The 25,058-nt window shown below is 35.4% G+C and overlaps 1 protein-coding gene across 1 annotated transcript in view; it reads left to right on the top strand.

The window, feature by feature from the left end:
* The window catches only part of TINAG (tubulointerstitial nephritis antigen), a 115,874-nt gene that overhangs the window by 49,028 nt on the left and 41,788 nt on the right, over nt 1–25,058 (top strand). The window contains exons 5-9 of the mRNA XM_004386819.2: nt 7,155–7,278; nt 15,240–15,390; nt 17,187–17,367; nt 19,862–19,907; nt 23,092–23,215. Of these exons, the coding sequence (XP_004386876.1) occupies nt 7,155–7,278; nt 15,240–15,390; nt 17,187–17,367; nt 19,862–19,907; nt 23,092–23,215 (626 nt within the window). The remainder of the gene's footprint in view (nt 1–7,154; nt 7,279–15,239; nt 15,391–17,186; nt 17,368–19,861; nt 19,908–23,091; nt 23,216–25,058) is intronic.

Raw genomic sequence — 25,058 nt, forward strand, 5'->3', positions numbered from 1 at the left:
AAACAAGACCCATACCTCACACCATGCACAAATACTAACTCAAAATGGATCAAAGACTTAAATATAAAATTAAAAGCTATAAAGAACATGGAAGAAAAAATAGAGACAATGCTAGGAGCCCTAATACATGGCATAAACACAATACGAACCATAAGTAACAATGCACAAGCACCAGAAGAGAGACTAGATAACTAGGCGCTCCTAAAAATCAAACAGTTATGCTCATCAAAGGACTTCACCAAAAGAGTAGAAAGACAACCTACAGACTGGGAAAAAATTTTTGGCTACGACAAATCCAATCAACGTGTAATCTCTAAAATCTACAAGATACTGCAAAACCTCAACAACAAGAAGACAAATAACCAAATTAAAAATGGGCAGAGGATATGAACAGGCACTTCACCGAAGACGATATTCAGGTGGCTAACAGACACATGAAGAAATGCTCACGATCATTAGCCATTAGAGAAATGCAGATCAAAATTACAATGAGATATCATCTCACCCCAAAAAGACTAGCATTAATCCAAAAAATACAAAATAATAAATGTAGGAGAGATCGTGGAAGGACTGGAACACTTATACACTGTTGATGGGAATGTAAAATGGTACAACCACTTTGGAAAATTGATTTGGTGCTTCCTTAAAAAGCTAGAAATAGAAGTAACATATGCTCCAGCTATCCCGCTCCTTGGAATATATCCTAGAGAAATGAGAACCATCACACGAATAGATATATGCACAGCCATGTTCATTGCAGTACTGTGCACAATAACAAAAAGATGGAAACAACCTAGATGCCCATCAACGGAAGAATGGATAAATAAATTGTGGTATATTCACACAATGGAATCCTATGCAATGATAAAGAATAACAATGAAGCCGTGAAACATCTTATAACAGGGAGGAAGCTGGAGGTCATTATGCTGAGTGAATTTAGTCAGTCACAGAAGGACAAATATTGCATAAGACCACTATTATAAGAAATCAAGAAAAGGTTTAAACACAGAAGAAAACATTCTTTGATGGTTATGAGAGTGAGGAGGGAGGGTGAGGGCTATTTACTAACTAGATAGTAGACAAGAATTATCTTAGGTGAAGGGAAAGACAACACACACTACAGGAGAAGTCAGCACAACTGGACTAAATGAAAGCTAAGAAGTTTCCTGAATACAGTCAAACACTTTGAGGGACAGAGTAGAAGGGGTAGGGGTCTGGGGATCATGCTTTCAGGGGACATCTAGGTCAATTGTCATAAGAAAGCTTATTAAGAAAATGTTCTGCATCCTGCTTTGGTGAGTGGCGTCTGGGGTCTTAAAAGCTTGCAAGCTACCATCTAAGGTGCATCAACTGGTCCTAACCACCTGAAGTAAAGGAGAATGAAGAACACCAAAGACACAAGGAAAGTATTAGCCCAAGAGACAGAAAAGCCCTCATAAACCAGAGACTTCATCAGCCTGAGACCAGAAGAACTAGATGGTGCCCGGATACCACCAATGACCACCCTGACAGGGAACACAACAGAAAGTCCTGGAGAAAGGTAGGGTGCAGAACTCAAATTCTAGTAAGAAGACCAGGCTTAATGGTCTGACTGAGACTAGAGGAACCCCATAAGGCATGGCCCCTGGATTCTCTATCAGCCCAGAACTAAAACAATTTCCGAGGCCAACTCTTCAAAGATTGTGCTGGACGATGGGCCATAAAGAGATGCTCATGAGGAGTGTGCCTCTTAGCTCAAGTAGATACAAGAGACTAAACAGGCAGCTTCTGTCCAGAGGTGAGATGGGAAGGCAGAGAGGGTTAGAAGCTGGTTGAATGGACATGGGGAATCAGGGGTGGAGAGGAGGAGTGTGCTGTCACAGTATGAGGAGAGCAGTTAGGGTTACATAACAATGTATGTATAAATTTTTGTATGGCAAAAAAGAAAAAAACGTCATAGTTCATCAATTTTCAGATGCATATTTTCTTTACTCTTATAACACCTCTGAAATAGGGTTGCTTCTTACGTTTGATAATGTCCTGGATTTAATGAAATGTAGTATTACCTAGTAACTTCAATAACAGTCATGTGTGCTGTGTTACTTATAATTAGGCTGTCTTGAGAGTGAAAGAAAATCCAAAATGACAGTGGCCTAAATAAGAGAGAAATCGATCTCTCACCAACAAATCTGGCGGTGAGTAGTCCTAAACTGGAATTGCACTCTGTGGTGCTGGATACCCAGCCTTCTTTCTTCTTGTTGCTCCATTGCCCAGAGCCTTTATTTCCCAGGTCATATAATGATTCATGAGTCCTTGAGTAACAATCAGTTAATGAGCTCAGTTTGAGTCCACTCAGAGGTGCCTCGGAATAAAGGCCTGACAATTTACTTCCAAAAAATCAATCATTGAAAACCCTATGGAGCACAGTTCTACTCTGACATTGATGAGGTTGCCATGAGTTGGAATCAACTCTGTGGCAACTTTTCTTTTCTTTTTTTTTTTTAATAATGGTTCTAGAAGGCTTCTTCATATCCAGCTATAAGGTAAAAAATTCTGCCAACAAGAAAAGAAAATAGACCAAGAAAGAAGGGCTCAAAATTAGGTTCAGCTGTCTCTGAAGGAAAGTTCTCAGAAGCTGCCAACTGACACTTCTACTTACATCCCATTGGTAAGAACTTAGTAATGTGGCCACACCTAATAGCAAGGAAGGCTGGGAAATATAACTGTTTTTCTGAGCCTGAGTGAGCAAAGAATTCTATTACTATGAAGAAAGGGAAAGCCTGTAAAGAAGGAAGGGGACTGGAGAAGAGGACTAGCACTATCTTCAATAATATTATCACTGAATATTGATATTTATAAAAAGTAGATAATTAAAAATTACTCTGTAACAGAAACCAGAGAATTAGTAAATCATGACTCTTTAAAGGTTAAGGCATGAAAGCTTATATTGTTCAATATGAGAAATTTATTTAGCCATTTGGAACCAGAAAATGATCTTTTTCCTCTCCAACATCGGATAGTTTAAAATAAATGTCTTAGAATCTATGGCCAGAGATCTTGGTTTGTGAAGGTCAGAACACAATGATTATCTTCTGCTGTTTTCTTTTGATTCTCAGGTCACTCTGATTTTTCAAATTTAAGTAGGAGAAAGTGCAACTGGAGATGGAAGGAGTGATTCATATAGTGACTATTGTGTCGATATGGACGCATAATAAAAATGCTCACAATCTATTCTGAAGTTCTTGAGAAAATTGATCAGTTTTTCTTAAGTTGTGTTTCCAAAACTCCTTTAGAGATTTTGGTTCAATTAAATGAAGGAATTATTATAAGAAATTCTTCCGTGTTCATCATTGCATTTAATTCTTGTATTTGTTCCCATTATCTTTAATCTCTGCTTTCTAAATTGAAATATTGAAGCAGCAAGATTGTTCAGATTTAATCTCAAATTTGATTAATATTAATTTTGAAATATTAGATTATGACACAAAGTTTTTTTAAAAATCGCAATTAAAAGAATTTAAAATTCCCATATGGAATAGTGTGTTGTTGTTGTTAGTTGGCTCCAAGTCATAGCAACCTTACCTATAACAGAACAAAATATTGCCTGGTCCTGTGCCATCTCATGATCCTTGGTATGTTTGAGTCCACTGTTTTGACTAGTATGTCAGTCCATCTCATCCATCTTATTGAAGGTTTCCTTTGATTTTGCTGACCCTCTACTTTACCTAACATGATGTCCTTTTCTAGAGATTCATCTTTCCTGATGAAGTGTCCAAAGTAAGTAAGCTGAAGGCTCGCCATCCTCACTTCTAAGGAGCACTCTGGTTATATTTCTTCCAAGACCGATTTGTTTGTTTTTCTGGTAGGCCACTTTATATTCAATATTCTTCGCCAACATCACAGTTTGAATACATCAATTCTTCTTCTGTCTTCCTTTTTCATTGTCCAGCTTTCACACGTATATGAGGTGACTGAAAAGACCATGGCTTGGGTCAGCAAAGTGACATCTTTGCTTTTTAAAACTTTAAAAGGGGTCTTTTGCAGCAGATTTTCCCAACGCAATATCTACTTTGATTTCTGGAGTGCTGCTTCCATAGGCATAGAATAGTGTAGATCTCCTTTGAAAAATACATTTCTATCTTATTTAAGCCTCTATCATTTTGGATATTCTGTCACTCTTGGCTGATTCTCTTAGTTTTCTTACCTTATTATGCTATCTTTTGCCAAAAAAAAAAAAAAATAGTTCATTGAAACTAGACTTTTATTATCAGTTCCTAAAAGCTTTATTTATAAGCTCCTGAACAATGCTCTTACTTTACAGAGAAATGTAATCATTATGGAAAAATGTGATATAAAACGTGATATAAGATTTACTCTGTGTTCATTATATCAGATTATCCTAAACCATGAGGCAAAGAAAATTACAAGGTAAACAGTGTCTGTTGCACCTCAAATGCTATGGGCTCATTTTCAGGAAAAGCAATATTATATAAATTTTAAAAATCTTGAAAAATGAGCTTCATGAATTGATCTTCTGGCTTAGTGGGATTGGTAAATATGTTTTTAATAAAAATGTCATTTTGTTTATTGTTTCTCTATTGCCTTATCTTATTGAGAAGGATTAGCTGTGTATAATTTTCATTTTTAAAGACTAAATCATAAAAGCAACAAATGTATGCTGGTGTTATAATTTAACTTAATGTTCCTGTGAGGAAAACAAAGAATATTTTTTAAGAGATCAAATCTACCAGATAGGTATGTATCTCATCATTGTTATCAGATGTTTATTGAGCACCTCCCATGTTCAAAACACTGTGGTAGGCTTTGGTACGTGAAAGTCAAATTCTAAATAACTCAACTCCACTGAAATGTGCTAGAATTAATAGTTATATCTTTACTGCTTCAACGGAGCACAAGAGAAATGTGCTAAATATACTATTAAATTAGAATCATAAAATAATAAATTAAAATAACAACTGACACACACGTATTTTTCTGGAAACTTGAGGCAACTTAGAATTACAAATCCTTAAAATCATATTGATAAGCCAATAACAATAGTATTGGAATGTATGAGTAATGTATGAAGTATGTGAATATCTGTCCCAATTATAAAGACTCTTCTGTAGAGTAAATCTGCAACTCTGAGACAATCTACTCAGAACAGCAAATTTATTCTGCTCTGACCTTAAGGTTCTTTCGTGTGGACCCATCTAATGGTTGTTGTTGTTGTTATGTGCCATCAAGTGGATCCTGACTCATAGCGACCCTATAGAGCAGAATAGAACTGACCCACAGGGTTTCCAAGGAGTGGCCGATGGATGTGAACTGCCGACCTTTTGGTTGGCAGCTGTAGCGCTTAACCACTGTGCTACCAGGGCTCCAATCTAATGGTAGAAGAGTCTAAAATCATCTGCCTTTCTAAGATGCTGCCCTTCAAGTTTTCGTGCAGTCTAGGGTGACCTGCTTGATAAAATGTTATAATCCAAACCATTTTTAGCACTTGACTTCCATCATTTATATAGCATTATTTTTAGTAATGGAACCCAGGATTTAATAACTTTCTTATCAGATGATAATAGTTCTTTAAATCAAAACAGAATTCTCTCATTAAAATTCAAATTCATAAATTATTTTGGAATGATGCCTTTTCAAGCAGACATGTAAATTCTAAATTTTCCTTGCTTCAGTCTTTGAAGCTATTAAGCACTTGTCAGAGGTAATTTTTTTTGCAAGATATTGGATCAGTAGCCTGACTTGTTCAATGAACAGTCATGAAGACTTTTAAATAGGTGAAATTTTAGCTTTTACATATGTTCTACTTCTAGTGCAAAGTATCTGTGTATTTCTGATAAAATAGGGAGGTGATAGAAATGGAAACTGGTGTTAAGAATTCTAAAATCTTGGTCTAGTTCCGCGAGTATTTCTTATTTAGCTGAGAGAACTTGGCATGTCATTTAACTTTTAGAAGATAGTTTTCTCATTCATAGAACAGAGCTACTAATAAAAACCAAAAAAAAAAAAAAAAACCCACAAAAACAAACCCACTGGTGTTGAGTTGATTCCAACTCATAGCAAGTCTATAGGACAGAGTAGAACTGCCCCATAGGGTTTCCAAGGAGCAGCTGGTGGATTCAAATTGCCGACCTTTTGGTTACTAGCTAAACTGTTAATCACTATGCCACCAGGGTTCCAGAGCTAACAATATGTGCCGTAATTATGTCATGTAGGGCTCCTGAGAAGATCAAAGAAAATACAGAGTATTGAAACAATTTGAAAACATTAAAGCACTCTCAAAAATGATGTTTGTGTATGTGTGTGTGTGTCTGTGTGTGTGTGAGAGTGAGAGAGAAAGAATATGATGAGTAATGAAAAGTTAATAAATCTTTGTCTGGAGTCCTGATTACTTATGGGAATTAAATTCACTACTCTTTAGAAAAGTTCGGAAAAAACAGGGTATTATGTTTTACATTTTCTTTGAGTGACATGACATAACATTTAATTTGCCTTCTCTGAAAGATGGCAGCTGAAATTGACTTCATTAGGACTTTACCATGGACTTTTAAGACATCACGGTATTATTGGACACTTGCATACTTCTTGAAGTTTTTTTTTTAAATCTTTGAGGATTTTATAAATACCAACCAATTCACCCCAGTTTTGTTTCCGAATAGCTGGTGTGAAATTCTTGTGTTCCTTGGGGCTCCAAGTGTGTTAATACATAGTTTCTAAAAATACATCATTTTGATATTAATTTCACCTCAGAATCACACGCCTTCTCCAGAATAGGAGAAGCAGACAAGTAAATGCTCTTTCTGAAGATAAGTTTAAATAACTCTATGTGGTCTTTCACATGGATGAGCAAAACTCTGAATTAAGACGACAGAAACTTTGACTGAAATGATTGCATTGCATAGTAATCCAGAATAAGTATTTTATGTATCGTTCTTATAATTTCGAACTATGCTATCATTCCCCACATTTAATTGTTATTTTAACACAGAGCAAAACTGAAATCCTGCGTAACTAATACTTTTCAGGGATGCCATTCAGAAATCTTGAAAATATAAAATTATGCAAAAATAAAAGTTATAAAAGTACATTGTATTATCTTATGAAGATTATTGGGATACATGTGAGAAAATGTGACACATTTGTTCTTCTTTCTCTTTAGGCTTCTTTGCCTGCAACAACTGATCTTCCAGAGTTTTTTATTGCTTCTTATAAGTGGCCTGGATGGACTCATGGACCACTGGATCAAAAAAACTGTGCTGCATCCTGGGCATTTTCCACTGCAAGTAATGAAGTCATTTTAATTTATTTCCTTGTAATTTCCCCCTTTGACTCTAGAGCCTGGTACAGTATTTTAAAGGTTTTCAAAACTAGAATATTTAAATATTTACAGTCATTTATGTGAAAGTTCATTTTTAGTCTTAAAATTGGTCCGTATTTTAAGGGTCTAATTTTAAATAAAAAGTCAATCAAAGAAGCAACAAACAAAGAAGCCACAGGGTGTTTGTCCTTTGAGAATGAAGGCCAGATAATAGAAGTGTCAAGTTCCCTCATCATCAATAATATTAGCTGTAGTCCTTAATGCACATAGACACACACCTATGTAATCCTTATATTCTTTTCCCTTTATAAAATTTGAAAAAAATTTAATTATTGAGCTAATTTGATGTAAAGTAGGAATTTAGAACAAATAATAGTGTATCAAATGGGTTTTATGTCACTTTAGATGAAAAATAAAATTTTTCAAAATAAATAGGTTGTGACTCTAACGTTATATAACTGACGTTTCAATAACAGTAACTTCCAAATTAGTGCTTCTGTCATTCCAAAGGAGCCCTGGTAGCACAGTGGTTAAGAGCTCACCTGCTAACCAAAAGATTGGCGGTTCAAATCCACCATTCGCTCCTTGGAAACCCTATGGGGCCATTTTACTCTCTCCTGTAGGGTTACCATGAGTCAGAATCGACTCATCAACAATGGGTTTGGTTTTTTATTTTTTAAAAGTGTAAGAAATATCTTTTTTATACTTTCATATAAGTTCATAAATTCAATAAATAAATTAGGTTAATCCCAAGACTTGTTCTCCAAAATTATCTTCAAAGGAGTGTTGGTTGCACTCCAACAATTAAATGCAAACTAATATGATGATGATTGGCCACTACCAAAGATTTTCCTAAAACTATAAGCTTTGTAGGTAATTTCAAAAGAGTGCTCAAAAACAGTTTAAGCACTGAAATCTTTGTGAAATAACCACATAGCCTCTTAGAGAAGCCAGCTCTGAAGGATGGTACTCCTGGGATGGAAGAGTGCCAATATCTTTATCTAAATATCATTTTTTCATATTATCAGTTAGTGCAAATCAGGAATGATACCCTTGGGAGAACCATAAAGTTGGCCAAGCTCACTTCTGGGGTGACTCCATCTTTAACTCTACATTACTGCCCACATTTCGAGTATAAATGCTTTCTGGCTATCTGATATTTGCCATTATTAGAGCTACAATGGGGACCTTTCTGTGCCCTGTTTCAGAGGATGTGGAGAGATTTATTCAGATAATTCACTTGTCACTTTATGTTCATGTAGTTAATGTATTACCCTTCCTAGCTTATATATAAGAATTGTTCTTTAAATTTAAAAGTCAGTATTTTATTTTTTATTGTGATTTAAGTGAAAGTTTACAGTTCAAGTCAGTTTCTCATACAAAAATTGATATACACATTGTCATGTGGCCCTAGTTGCTCTCCCTACAATGTGACAGCACACTCCTCCTTTCCACCCCGGATTCCCCGTGTTCATTCAACCAGCTCCTGTCCCTTTCTGCCTCCTCATCTTTCCTCTGGAAAGGAGCCACCCATGTAGTCTCATGTATCTACCTGAGCTAAGAAGCACACTCCTCACAAGTATCATTTTATGTCTTATAGTCCAGTCTAATCTTTGTCTGAAGAGTTGGCCTCGGGAATGGTTTTAGTTTTGGGCTAACAGAGAATCTGGGGGCCATGTCTTCTGGGGTCCCTCCAGTCTCAGTCAGACCATTAAGTCTGGTCTTTTTACTAGAATTTGAGTTCTGCACCCTACTTTTCTCCTGCTCCATCAAGGACTCTCTGTTGTGTTCCCTGTCAGGGCGGTCATTGGTGGTAGCCGGGCACCATCTAGTTCTTCTGGTCTCAGGCTGATGGAGTTTCTGGTTTATGTGGCCCTTTCTGTCTTTTGGGCTAATATTTTCCTTGTGTTTTTGGTGTTCTTCATTCCACTTTGCTCCAGGTGGGTTGGGACCAACTGATGCATCTTAGATGGCAGCTCACTAGCTTTTAAGACCCCAGATGCCACTCACCGAAGTGGGATGCAGAACATTTTGTTAATAAACTTTGTTATGCCAGTTGACCTAGATGTCCCCTGAAACCAGGTCCTCAGGCCCCTACCCCTACTACTCTGTCCCTTGAAGTGTTTGGTTGTATTCCAGAAACTTCCTAGCTTTTGGTTTAGTCCAGTTGTGCTGACTTCTCTGTATTGTGTATTGTCTTTCCCTTCACCTAAGATAATTCTTGTCTACTATCTAGTTAGTGAATACTCGTCTCCCACCCTCCTCACCCTCTTAAACATTGAAGAATGTTTCCTTCTGTGTTTAAACCTTTCTTGAGTTCTTATAATAGTGGTCTTATATAATATTTGTCCTTTTGCAACTGACTAATTTCACTGAGCATAATGCCTTCTACATTCATCCATGTTATGAGATGTTTCTTGATTCATCACTGTTCTGTATCGTTGAATAGTATTCCATTGTGTGACTGTACCATAATTTGTTCATCCATTCATCCATTGATGGGCACCTAGGTTGTTTTTATCTTTTTGCTATTACGAACAGTGCTGCAATGAACATGAGTGTGCGTATGTCTATTCATGTGATGGCTCTTATTTCTCTAGGATATATTCCAAGGAGTGAGATTACTGGATTGTATGGTACTTCTATTTCTAGCTTTTTAAGGAAGCGCCAAATCAATTTCCAAAGTGGTTATACCATTTTACATTCCCACCAGTAGTATATAAGTGTTCCAGTCTTTCCACAACCTCCCCAACATTTATTATTTTGTGTTTTTTGGATTAATGCTAGCCTTGTTGGGGTGAGATGGTATCTCATTCTAGTTTCGATTTATATTTCTCTAATGGCTAATGATCGTGAGCATTTCCTCATGTACTTGTTACCTGCCTGAATGTCTTCTTTGGTGAAGTGCCTGTTCATATCCTTTGCCCATTTTTTAATTGTGTTGTTTGTCTTTTTGTTGTTGAGGTTTTTCAGTATCTTGTAGATTTTAGAGATTAGACCCTGATTGGAGTTGTCATAGCCAAAATTTTTTTCCCAGTCTGTAGGTTGTCTTTTCACTCTTTTGGTGAAGTCTTTTGATGAGCATAAGTGTTTGATTTTTAGGAGCTCCCAGTTATCTAGTTTCTTTTCTGGTGTTTGTGCATTGTTACTAATGTTTTGTATTCTGTTTATGCCACGTATTAGGGCTCCTAGAGTTGTCTCTAATTTTTCTTCCATGATCTTTATTATTTTAGATTTTATATTTAGGTCTTTGATCCATTTTGAGTTAGTTTTTGTTCATGGTGTGAAGTATGGGTCTTGTTTCATTTTTTTGCAGATGGATATCCAGTTATGCCAGCACCATTTTTTGAAGAGACTGTCTTTTCCCCAATTAACGGACTTGGGGCTTTTGTCAAATATCAGCTGCTCGTAGGTGGATGAATTTACATCTGGATTCTCAATTCTGTCCCATTGGCCTATGTATCTGTTGTTGTACTAGTACCAGGCTGTTTTGACTACTGTGACAGTATAATAGGTTCTAAAATCAGATAGTGTGAGGCTTCCCACTTTCTTTTTCTTCTTCAGTAATGCTTTACTTATCCAGGACCTCTTCGCTTTCCATATGCAGTTGGTGATTTGTTTCTCCATCTCATTAACAAATACCATTGGAATTTGGATCGGGATTGCATTATATCTGTAGATCGCTTTGGGTAGAATTGACATTTTCAGAATGTTGAGTCCTATCCATGAGCAAGGTATGTTTTTCTACTTATGCAGGTGTCTTTTGGTTTCTTGCAGTAGTGTCTTATAGATTCTTTGCATAGGTCTTTTATGCCTCTGGTTAGATTTATTCCTAAATATTTTATCTTCTTGGGGGCTATTGTAAATGGTACTGATTTGGTGATTTCCTCTTTGAAGTTCTCTTTGTTGGTGTAGAGGAATCCAACTGATTTTTGTTTGTTTATCTTGTATCCTGATACTTTGCTGAAATTCTATTAGTTCCAGTAGTTTTCTTGTGAAGTCTTGGGGGTTTTCTGTATGTAAGATCATATCATCTGCAAATAGAGATACTTTGACTTCTTCCTTACTAATTTGGGTGCCTTTATGTCTTTTTGTAGCGTAATTGCTCTGGCTAGGACATCCAGCACAATGTTGAATAAGAGTGGTGATAAAGGGCATCCTTGTCTGGTTCCTGTTCTCAAAGCGAATGCTTTCAGACTCTCTATTTAGAATGATGTTGGCTGTTGGCTTTGTATAAATGTATAAATGCCCTTAATTATGTTGAGGAATTTCCCTTCTATTCCTATTTTGCTGAACGTTTTTATCATGAATGGGTGTTGGACTTTGTCAAATGCCTTTTCTGCATCAATTGATAAGATCATATGATTCTTGTCTTTCGTTTTATTTATGTGATGGATTACATTGATTGTTTTTCTAATGTTGAACCATCCCTGCATACCTAGTATGAATCCCACTTGGTCATGGTGAATTATTTTTTTGATATGTTGTTAAATTCTATTGGCTAGAATTTTGTGGAGAATTTTTGTGTCAACGTTCATGAGGCATATTGGTCTGAATTTTCTTTTTCTCTGGTGTCATTACCTGGTTTTGGTATCAGGGTTATGCTGGCTTCATACAATGAATATGGGAGTATTCCATCCTTTTCTATACTCTGAAATACCTTTAGTCATAGTGGTATTAACTCTTCTCTGAAAGTTTGGTAGAATTCTCCAGTGAAACCGTCAGGGGCAGGGCTTTTTTTTTTCTTTTGGAGTTTTTTAATTATCTTTCAAGTTCTTCTTTTGTTATGGGTTTATTTAGTTGTTCTACCTCTGTTTGTGTTAGTTTAGGTAGGTAGTGAATTTCTAGAAATTTGTCCATTTCCTCCAGGTTTTCAAATTTGTTAGAGTACAATTTTTCATAGTAGTCTTTCATGATTCTTTTAATTTCAGTAGGCTCTGTTGTGATGTTGCCTATCTCATTTCTTATTCGGAATATTTGCTTCCTCTCCTGTTTTTCTTTTGTCAGTTTGGCCAATGGTTTATAAATTTTGTTGATCTTTTCAAAGAACCAGCTTTTGGTCTTATTAACTCTTTCAATTGTTTTTCTATTCTCTATTTCATTTAATTCTGCTCTAATTTTTATTGCTTCCTTTTTCTGGTGCCCGAGAGCTTCTTTTGCTGCTCTCTTTCTATTTGTTCGAGTTGTAGGATTAATGTTTTGATTCTGGCCCTTTCTTCTTTTCGGATGTGTGCATTTATTGCTATAAATTGGCCTCTGAGCACTGCTTTTGCTGTGTCTCAAAGGTTCTGGTAGGATGTATTTTCATTCTCATTTGAGTCTGTGAATTTCTTTATTCTGTCCTTAATTTCTTCTTCCAGTAGTTTCTGAGCAAGGTGTTGTTCAGTTTCTATGTGTTAGATTTTTTTTCCTTGCTTTTTCTGTTATTGATTTCTACTTTTATGACTTTATGGTCAGGAAAGATGCTTTGTAATATTTTGATACTCTGGATCCTGTAAAACAGGCAGTATTTTTGAAGGCATATAAGGAGAGATATTAGTGGGGATATAGGGCATCAGCCTGATTTAGGAGGTATATTCTGGTGTCCCCAAGTCACAGCTCTACAGGTGGCCTCAGCATAGGGCTTGTCCCCCTACCGATTTCTCTGCAAATATCATCCTTTTGTGGTTGTATGTCCTGTGTAAGGGAAATCAGGCTGATTTTTTTTGTGTGTTTTATAAAGAAAAGAATAAACTAGATTCTCTTGAAGATTCAGAAAGTTACAGTTAAAATAGAAAAAGTTCTTTTAGGGAAGCTAAAAGTTACAAGATGGAATAAAGAAAACATTAAACACACACACACACACACACACACACACACACACACACATATAGTTATGTAACCAAATAAAATTCAAGTGAGATGTCAGAAGCTGAAGTGGTGAATGTGTTTTCAATGATGGGAGAGATACATACCACAGAACAAATTTGGAGACAGAATAAAATAAGCAAGGAAAATAAAAGAACGTGTCTTAGAGGTAAAAGCCAGTAAAAGTTTTCAAGAAGAGAGGGGAAAGCAATTGGTTGACCTGAGCCATTCCTTGAGTCTTCCAACCTTTTCTAAATATTTCAAGTAAATTTGGACTAAACCTTCACAAAGATTCAGATATATCTGTGTAAGTGCAACATATTGCATAACATTAGAATTTAAAACATCCTTTAGTTGAAATGTCCTGATTAATGGAGCTGCAAGGGGTCTTAGATGTCACCTTTTTCAAGCTTCTGGTTTTGTAAAGGAGGCATAAATAGGTGAAGTGACTTAACCAAAGCCAAAACCAGAGTATCAGAAATGATCCTGGAATCCAGGCTTCAGACTCTTAACTGCAGTTTTCTCTACATTGCAAACATATTTTCTGAACCAAAGAACACTTACACTAACATTTTAAAAATTCATACTTGCTTCTGAACTCTTGTATTGAAAGTCAAAGCATCAAAGAATTTCTATTTTCTTTTTTGAAACAGAGAATTATTTTCTTGAGAATAGCAGAGATAGTAGTATAATGTCATTTGCTCCTATGAAATATATCCTAGTACAATAAGAGATGGAAATTAATAAGGAAATGGGAGGTTATAGATTCAACACACATTAATCATCTAAAATGTGCCAGTAATAGCACTACAGAATTGTACATATGCTGTAGTTACATAAAACCATGACCATACAGAACTACATTTGTAAATAAATTACTTTAGAATAATTTAAATTAATACCTTGAGAGGTTCCAGTACACATACAATTTTGATGAACTATAACTTTCACTGAGAAAATTGGATGGATGGATGAAACGTTATGAATTTGTTGTCTTCAGTTAAAAGTGAATAGGTGATTAAACATCAAGAACAAGACGATATCAGATATCCAACAAAAAAAAATCTGTATCAAATGGTGTCTGCCCCTATTTTCTCATGATCTCTTCACATTAGTTTATCTTGATAGCATAATCAAAGTGACAACACGTATAGTGTTCTACTGCTCATTAATTATTTTCTCTATTATTCTATGGGGGCGGAACTATGTCTCTATTATTTTATGAGGGCAGAACTATGTCTCTTTTGTTCACTGTTGTAATTTCTAGTGCTTAGCACAGTTCTCATCACCTAGTATGTCCTCAACAAATATGTCGAGGAATCGAATGAACTGATGAACAAAAACCACGCTAAGAAATTGTTTAAACAGAAGAATAGAAGGTTCAAACATAAAAATATTAGCTCATTTTTTATATATATATGCAACAAGGTGAAATCTTTGTCGACTGAAATAAGATTAGGATCATGGTTTTCAATCATAGATATTCTATCTTAGATATTGTAAATGATAGATTCATATGAATCCCGCTTAGGTTAAATATTTTCTCCTGAGTAGTTAAACTAAATATCAGCTAAAAACCAAAGGTTCAGTTTACTCTAGTATACCAGATTACTATAGATAAATTTCCAATTAATATTTATATGATTAGTTTTCCCAGCTTAGTTATATTCATTTCAAAAAATAAATCTACAATGACAATATACAAGGCGCTATTCTAGGTGTAGGGGATACATATATAAGTAAGATATAGCCTTGCCCTCAAGGAGTTTCAACACTTGAAAGATTATTTAATTAAGAATTCGGAGTTTGCAGGGCATAAAAGGAAGAAGGAACTAGAAAAGTCTTTGGAATTGGTAAGACAATGGAATAGTACCAACAATTGGACAAAAAATCTGACTGAAATTATGACACAGCTGAACTTGTCAGTATACACAGATATATTAATGACATTTGGCCTCATAATTTTAAGTAACCTAGTTTCCTTTAAAGTTTTGAAGACAGCTTCAGATACTCTATGTCACTTATTTTTTAAAAAAACCTGTACCATTTGAATATTAATTGATATTCTTTTTGAAATAGGTGTGGCAGCTGACCGAATAGCAATTCAGTCCAACGGTCGATACACAGCCAATCTCTCCCCTCAGAATTTGATATCCTGCTGTACCAAAAACCATCATGGATGCAACAGTGGAAGCATTGATAAAGCTTGGTGGTACCTGAGAAAACGTGGGTAAATAGCTGCCCAACATGCGTTCCTAGGATTCTTATGAATACTGCCTAGGATTAGAATACAGGAAAAAATTAGTGCATCTATGTAAATATATATTATATTTAAACATACACTATTTTTGATATCTACTGAGATTAGAACCTATTGGAAACAATTATTTGAAGAATGTATACATTCCTAGCCAAATTCAGAATAGGAATTTTAGCTTTGAAGACTCAAACATTGTTGTCTTATTGCTTTGAGTCAAATGATTCTACTGAGTCACCATGGAGGGAATAAAGTCATCAATGTTGTTGATATCTCTGCTGAGCCTTTCAGTTACCCAGGTAGGTAAATTGATAAAGCCAGGTAAAAATTAGGTTATAAATTGGAAGATTAAAATAAAGAAGTAATTTATGATTGCCTTCACTCATCAGTAATCGTCCCCATTACATTTGAAGAGAAAAAGCAGGTTGCATTTCTTCACTCTCATGTAGTTTGATACCCACTCCACTTCCCCCTGTCCACTATAAGAGGAGCTAATCTACTTAAGAGCTGAGTTGTTCTGCTAAAGAACTTATCTGCTAAAGCTGATAAGTACTGTTCCACATACTCACAGCTCTCCTGTTCTTTCTGCATCCATGAGAGACTGAGTGCTCTGGGATCTGCTTTCCAACATGTGCTGCAAAAGGGAGTGAATGTAGGATTTTGATGGGTGTCAATACTTTTCCTTACTTTTTTTTTCTTCCTCATAAATTTTTGCCTAATATGGTGCTTAAAATGGGAGACTTGGGCTGATACTATTCTGGTGCAGTGGTGCTTTGTTGGCTTGTTTCACACTATGATAAAAAATAAAATCATTTTAGGGACTTAAATATATAAATTATCATTGTGATTTAACCAATCTCATCTGCCCAAATTAATTCATTTAATGCAATTTTCTTTTAAGGGCTTGGGTGTTTTTAATGGCCCTGCTTTCCTCATGCTCTTTGCTCAGATTCTCATACTCTCAACACTACTAAATTTTCTTGAACCAATCCTACTAGATACTTCTTTGGTCAGATCAACCTTGAATATTTATAAACCAATTTCATGGTTTTATATCCCTTTTTATCATCTCTATATTCAATATAATTATATTAAATTTGGAGCCAAATAATTGTACCTTGGAAAGTGCAAATCTGCTATGTTCAGTTTCAAAATCAAAATTTTTTTTTCTATCTTTTGTATAATGTATACATCTGGTAAATTTGCACTTTATTAACTTTTCATATTATATTAGTATTAAAATATTTTCCACAAAGTTTCATGAACTACAGGCACGTAACATTTGAAGTCTTATGAGGAGCTATCTATCACTTAATAAAAATAAAAAATACCTAATTCGAAAACTTACATAATTTATCAGAACACCCCGTTTGAGAATAATCAAGTTCATTGTTTTTTTCACATTAAATTTGACTCTTATACATTATAATTATAGATATAAAATAAAGGAGTCCTTCCTCTATTATTATTACCATGCACATTATTGACAGCCACTTTCCATCTTCAAGAAAAACTATACTACAGATAGAATTATTTATTATGACGGATTGAAGCAAGATGTTTAAAATTATAGTTAAGAAATAAGAGAGGAGCAGGGAGGAGTGTAATGTAATTTAACTGCTGTATTGGAGTCGGTTGACATTTTGAAAGTTACACATGTAAGTAGCCAGATTAATTTATGAATGTTTGATTTAGTAAAATTGAATATAGACAGTATATTATAGCATTTTCCTAAATATTACTTTTGCTTCTTTGCTTATTCTCCATAGATTGGTATCCCATGCATGCTATCCACTTTTCAAGGACCAAAATGCCAACAATAAGGGCTGCGCCATGGCAAGTAGATCTGATGGGCGGGGAAAACGGCATGCCACAAAGCCGTGTCCCAACAACATTGAGAAATCTAACACGATCTACCAATGTTCTCCTCCATACAGAGTCTCTTCTAACGTAAGTCTAAATAGGAAGAATGGGTAATGTTTGATTTTCTCAAAAACATGTATCTCTGCTGTTATTAAAGCTGTTTAAACATTATTTAAAACTAAGAGTCGGATGTTTGTTTGTTTTTTTGATTTTTTATGTTCTTTAAGTATCCGTAAAGACTTTCAGTTTCAGTATGATACACACACACACCCACACCTGACAATCACAAATGAATGGATAAACAAAGTGTGATACAAATATACAATGGAATCTTACTTAAAAATGAAGTACTGATACCTGATACAACATGAATGAAACTTGAAAACATCATACCAAGTGAAATCAGTCCCAAGAGGACAAACTGTACGATTCCGCTTATGTAAAATAGATAGGCAAGTGTATACGGTCCTAAGGTTATTAGTGGCTACCAGGTGTGGGGAAGATGGAGAAGGGAAAAAGAGACTCTGCTTAGGATACACTGAGCTTCTATTAAAACCCAAAACCAAACCCATTGCTGTCGAGTTGATTCCGACTCATATCGACCCTGCAGGACAGAGTAGAACTAACTGCCCCGCAGAGTTTCCAAGGAGCGCCTGGTGAATTTGAACTGCTGATCTTTTGGTTAGCAGCCGTTGCTCTTAACCAGTATACCACCAGTGATGGAAAAAGTTGGAAACGGATCATGGTGACAGTTGCACAACATGATGAATATAATTAATGTCACTAAATTGTACATGTGAAGAATGTTGAAATGGCAAATGTTTTGTTACATACATATTTATCACAATTTAAAAAAAAAAAAGCTAAGACGAACTCTTTCTCACTAACTTTTTGGTAGTGGCTAGATGACTTTGTCATAATTTCATATTTTATCAGTCCTTTCACTAAGTAATTGAAGTGGACCAAGCCATAAAGGGAAGAAACCCCCTTAGAATAGAGTGTGTCATGTTAAAACCTAGGTAAATTTTACTCCATTATGGCAATGTTACCATGTCTTCTCATTTTCAGAGTATCTGAGTCTTCAGTGGCTTCCAGTTATCTCCAGAATACAGTCCAATATTCTTACCATGACATATAGACCTTTCATGAGTTGATTCTGATTTACTTTCAGAGAGTCATGTCTTGCTAGCATCCACTCCGTCTACTTCTCCTACCCTCATAATGATCCAATATACAGGACTACTATCTGTTCCCTAGATATACCATATTCTTTCATAGTGTGTCTGATTAGCCATATGGTGATTCCTCTGATCCGAATCATCACTTCACTGATTTCTGTCTGGTGAAATCTCACACATGCATCAAGGCTCATGTCAAAAACCTCATCTTCTCTGTGAAGTTTTCCTTGGCTCCTAGGCAGAATTAATTTCTTTTTATTGTTTGCATCCATGATACTTTGTGCTTGCTTTGATAACAATACTTCTATCATAATGCAATTATGCCTGTCTGTTGTTAGCTGCCGTCCAGTCAATCCCAACTCATGGCAACACATGTGTGCAGAATAGTACTGCTCCATATGGTTTTCAAGGCTGTGACTTTCAGAAGCAGATCACCAGGCCTTACTTCTGAGGCACTTCTGGGGTGGATTTGAACCACCAAGCTTTTGGTTAGTAGCTCAGTGGTTAACCATTTGCTGGAGTAAGGTAGACTCCTTGTATCTATCTACTCCACTAAATATAAATACCTTGGTGACAGTGGTGACTGTTGTTAGTTGCCATGTGTCAGCTCCTACTCATGGTGATCTTCTGTATAACAGAACGAAAGGTTACCCTGTCCTGTGCCATCTTCATGACCCTGAGTATGTTCGAGTCTATTGTTGTGGGTATTGTATAGTGCCTTCCAACCTAGGGGGCTCATCTTCCAGCACTCTCTTGAAAAATATTCTGTTGTGGTCCATAAGGTTTTCATTAACAAGTTTTCAGAAGTATTGCCAGGCCTTCTTCCTAGTCTGCCTTAGTCTGAGCATAGGTACAGAATAAGTATTTGTTTCTACATTGTTTTTGGTATGTACTCTGTGCTCAATGGTATGTACAGATGAATGAAAGAATGAGCAATGAATGAGCTGCCTCATTACTGAGTGCTGCATTACATATTAGGTGGCAACATAGAAACACTGTATTCTAAAGCTAGGCTGATGTGCCTCACTAGACTATCATTTTGAATGGCTTTTGTGATCAAAAGAATTGAGCTAACCTTAATTTCCACTGTTAAAACATGGTTTTAGCTTAAATTATTTTTTCTTTGTGACCATAAAAAGTTATTATAGTTCCTCTCCATTTCAAAAGTATTACTTAGTGATAAAAGTCAATGAAAGAAATAGATATATCTTACCTTCAGCAATTTTGTCATTTCATACGTGAATATTTCAAAGCATGTTTCATAGTAAATTGCAAGTGAACATGACACTTGGGATTGCATAACATGTAATAGGGATTGTGCAACGCCTAACACTGTTCACCAAACAAAAGGTTTAGTAAACTCTGGTAACAGTGATGATGCTCAATGATATTTTTCCTTCCAGGAAACTGAGATAATGAGAGAAATCATGCAAAATGGACCAGTTCAAGGTAAGCTTGGATGAGATATGGTTGTGTCTTATTAATTTCTTTAATACATGACATTAAATTTTAGCTCACACAAAAGAAAATAATAAGCAGGAAAACTTTCACTTTTAGATTATTCATTAAGGTTCAAGCGATCTAATATCAGTGCAATTATGGAAGATATGCTCACTTATGAACTTCATGAGTCATCATTTTATTTTAAGACCGCAGACTTACTCACAAATTGAACCACTGGCAATACTCTTAAATATTAGTGACAGGTTAGATCAAAGTCTGCTAAGTCTTTCAAAAGTGATTGGAGACCAAAAGAAAAACCTGAAATGTGAAGTGATTGATTTGCAATGACACTCACTTTATTTGTTCAATCACATTTAAAAATCATACATAATGTTAGATATTTTCTCACCTTCAATTTAAAAGGCTTAGGTAATGAAGGGAGGAAAAAAAAAAGTGAGGATTAACGGTAGAAAAAAGTAGATACATCCTCTTTTTTTATTAGCTCATAATAAATCAAATAAGCCAGTATGATTTTTCTGCTTTGCAAAAGACTTTCTATTTTGATGAATGTTGTAAATATGTTATGGATAATAAACTAACAGTAAATAAGAATATAATACAGTGTCTTACTGTGCCTTGACTTTGATTTTTAAGATATCATCTTTGATAAACAGTTCCTGTTTACTTATTGAAAATACGTTTTATTTTATACCAAGGGCATAGATAAAGACAATAAGCTCATAGCAAGCATTATCTGTATTAAACGCAGCCTTGAAGTACATGGAATAGCAAGTCCAATGAAGCCTACAATGGAAATTCTGTTTGTAAACTCTGAAAGGCTTAAAATACATGGTTAATGCAGGGGGATATAAAGTAACCCCAAATTAAATTAAAATTAATTTAAATAAACATTTGATATATGGCCAGTTTTTGTTTTCCTGAATGCTGATCTAATTGGTATTTGTTTAGTATCTAGCAGGAAACATGGATTTTATAATTGTATTGAAAGAATTTTTATTCATCGTTATCACTGTTTGGCATTTGCTTAGAAAACAAATCATGCACTAAACGGGCATTGTATTTAATTTAAAAAATCCTGGAAACTTACACAAAATCCAAAACAAATGGAGAGAAGTTTTTTGTTTGTTTTTTTCTCCTTAAAATTGTGTAATGTGTTCACTGCTGTAAGACTGGAGGAATTTGTCTCTAATTTCAACGTCTGCTTCATGAAGTGGAGCTTAGTGACAAACTTAAAGTGGCACAGGCATTTGAACTCAGGGCTGAATTAAAAATTCCAACTTGGTGTTTGCAACGGATATAACTTTGGGCAATTTATGCAACTTCTCTGAATCATCAAATCATTATTACTGTTTATATTTTTCTTTTTTTAATCAGCCAAAATACATTCAGATCGTGATTATTTAAGATTGAGACTACCTTAGGTTAATTTTATGGTAATGTACTTAAATGCTTGTGAATTCCTCCTGATGAATCAAAAATAAAGACAGAAAATTTCAAAGCAAGGAAGTCAGTTATGCAACCTATCCAGCATTGTTTTAGCAAGTGTTTGTGGAGAACCCACTTTCTGCCAGGCTGAGTCAGGAGCTAGAGACAGGGCAGCAATCAAGGCAGGTTCCGGTCTGCTCTCAGGTGTGTAATAGTCCTGTCTAATGAGTTTGCTGCATTTTCCCAAAAGTATAATTGCACTAAGGTAGCTAATATAGTTATATGTGAGTGGGTTTATCATATCTGTTTTGGTGTCAAAAACTGAAGAGAGGAGCCATTTTTAAGTGAATTTTAATGGCTTCTCACTCAATCTTTATTTAGTAATGTTTTACAGCAAATAAAAAAATATATTTAATTTGATACTTAAAGAAGAGGTAAATCATAGGAGTTAGAGTCAATGGCTGTATAGAATAGAAAATCCACTAGTTACATCTGCACATTTTTATAAATGGATAGAATGCTGGTTGACTCATCTCGCTGTAGTGCTGTAGACTCATCTTGCTTATTGTCGTCTGGGCTAACATACAGCATTTCTTCCCCTGTCTCAATACAAAAGAAGGTAAAAGAAAATAGAAGCTAAATAAATAACACAGTGTATATTCTTCTAAGATCTGTAGAATTAAAAATAAATGTAAGCGATGGAAAGAACAAAAGCAAATATCTACATAAAGTGCAGTTGTATAAATTCTTAAAATTCTATGTGAATGTGTTTTATAGTAGATAAAAAAGATTTAACTTCTTTTAGAGAATATTTGAGCAGCATCAGAAAGGGCACGGGACATTAAAAAATGAAATAAAAAAATGAACATTAAAAAATTGGATTAACTTTGGAGTAGAAAGTTCATTTTAGGATTTATCAAATTCTAGTGACCTTAGCTCCTATTTTATTTAAAATACATTTCAAAGTAAGATAGACAAACATTATTCACATTTATCAAGGTATACTTATCTAGACCCAACTAAAAATAACATATGCCTTCTAAAAGTTTAAAGCCTTCACCTTGCATTGCCCAAGCTCTTCAACAAAGCAGTGCATACATAATACAGAAAAGAAATAATCTAAGAGAGAGAATGAAGGAGAGCTTTATAAAGTATAAGCTTTTCTTTTTAAAGAATATGACATTGACATAACTCTTCAGAACTGGGAAGTTAAAATTTTGTCATAGTGTTCTTTTGCTTTTTATTCAAACTCATCCAAGGACAGGCTTGTATTTACTTCTAAGGATTAAGAACAATTACTATAAACTGGGTTTGCTAGAATCAACCTTTGCTGTTTGTTTAATTAAAGTTTTAAGAGGCTCATGGTGATGCACAAGGTTAATGGAGAAAAAGCAATAACCTGCCAAGTGTAGTGGGCTTTTGCCACAAGGGGCTCAATTCTTGGTAATAGTGCCTCTGTCAATTAAGACTAGATGGAGTTTTAAATGTATAATCTGTACTTAATAGTCTAAAAAGCTAAAAGTCATTTTTACAAGAAAAGAAGAAAAAAATGTAACAAATTAAATTAAGGAGGAAAGAAAATTAGGCTGCACTGCAAAATCCTTTCTTTGGTTCAACACCCAGCAATTTACCTAATGATTTTTCTGTGAGAATTTCTGTAGGTTTTTAAAGATAATTACAAAACAAACAAACAACAACAACAACAAAAAAACCTGTCCTTTTATCCTGTCGGCTTTTATTTTAGCTATAATGCATGTCCATGAGGATTTCTTCCATTATAAGACAGGAATATATAGACATGTTACTCGCACAAATGAAGAATCAGAAAAATATCGAAAGCTTCGGACACATGCAGTCAAACTCACTGGGTAAGGCAATTTCTTTCTTTAAAAAAATTATTTTAATGCTGTTGGAAAATGAAACTGGAAACAAGTGTATGTAATGCATTTAAACCAAAAAAAAAAAACCAAACCCCTTGCTGTTGAGTTAATTCTGACTCGTAGAAACCTTATAGGACAGAGTAGAGCTGCCTTATAGAGTTTCCAAGGAGTGGCTGGTGGATTTGAACTGTCAACCTTTTGGCTAGGCAGCCTGAGCTCTTAATCATTGCTTCACCGGAGCTCCATGTAGTGCATTTAGGTACCAGCAGTTCCACCTTGTTTCTATCTCCTTATTGAAATACTCATTTTGTGTCCTGATTTTCTTTAGTTCACTGTCTGTGTGTTCTTTAAATTGTTTGAGTATATTTAATATTATTGTTTTAAAGTCCTCTATTTTGCCCATTACCAGGGCTTCCAAAGGGCTGCTTTCTGTCTCTTTGTATTGCCCTTTTGATTGCATTATCTTTTCTGCTTCTTTGTATGCCTTGTAATTTTCTGTTGACACTGTGGTATTTGAATATTTGAACACTGTGATAACTCTGAAACACAGAATCTTTTCTTTCCCCAGGGATTGCAATTGTGTATATATATATATATCTACATTTTTAATTTTATTATTTTTCCCTAATTATTGATGATTGTAATAGATGCTCAGCAACCTGCTTTAACTATTGTTGAAAAGTCTGGGCTTCCAGAACATGTATGGATAATACAGACTGAGCCAGAGCCCTTGTTCTCCTAGTGTTTTGAAGGAAAATTTCCTTGTACTTCAGGAATTGCAGTTATTACTTGATGTAGGCTGTAGTTGACTGTTTGTTTAGTGCATTTTCCAAATTACTTTTTGTAGAGTGTGAGTTCCGATTCTGTTATTGCTACAGTCAGTAAGTGGCCTGGCTTATTCCACGAGGAGGCACTCTAGCCCTTTGATTCTGCCAACAATGACAGCGCTGAGAAAAGGCAGAAATCTCCACACTTGTTTGAACCTTTCAGGGACCCTCTGAATCAAACCTTTTCTACAAACTGTGAAACCCCAAAACCTTAGAGGAGAAAGTCCCTACTGCCTGCCTTGGCACCAGACAGTTGGTCTGGGAACATGGATCACAGTCCCCACCTCCACTGGGGAGGGAAGGATGCTGAGGAATGGGGGATGTTAGCCAGTTGGTACACGTGGTTCACTTAGGAAAGATCTACAGCTTATCCCTTCATTAAGAACTTCCCTAGTTAATTTAAATGTCTGATATGCTTCCAGAACCCCAAAATGTTTCTAAGACCTATTTAATGAGCAGTAGACAATTTGGTGGAGAGGTAGAACTTTACAACTTCTTAATCTGGTCTCATTGCTTTAAAAATTTTAACTTTTACAGTAAACACTCCCAGCACAGGCCTTTCTCAAATTTCAGCCTTTGGAAGCCTATTGTTTGTGACCATTAAGGTAAATTGCTCCCATTAGATTCAGGGAGCCTGCAGACTATGCCAATTATTTCTCTCCAGTCCAGCCAGAAGTAGCAGGGGCTGGCTATTCCCTGAGGACCTTGTCTCTCCTCAGTTTTTCTCGCTGCCCCTAGACTGATACGAAGAGTCAGACAAGCTGACTCCATTCGCTACACTCCTGAGCCAAAAGGGAACGCAGTTCTTGGCACCTGCTGTCCCCACTGCCACAGAGGCTAGGAGGAAGTGTATATACAATAAACTTTCTTATCTTGACACTTTGTTCAGTTTTCAGTTAGAGAGTGTATCTCTTTGGTTTCCAGAGTTCTGACTTCCTTAGTTCCACCACATTATTTTTCTCTTGTTGTGGGAATGTTTAGCTGCTTACGCTGCCATCTTGCCT

Source organism: Trichechus manatus, unplaced genomic scaffold (assembly GCF_000243295.1).
Source record: "Trichechus manatus latirostris isolate Lorelei unplaced genomic scaffold, TriManLat1.0 scaffold00172, whole genome shotgun sequence".
NCBI classification, from domain to species: Eukaryota; Metazoa; Chordata; class Mammalia; order Sirenia; family Trichechidae; genus Trichechus; species Trichechus manatus.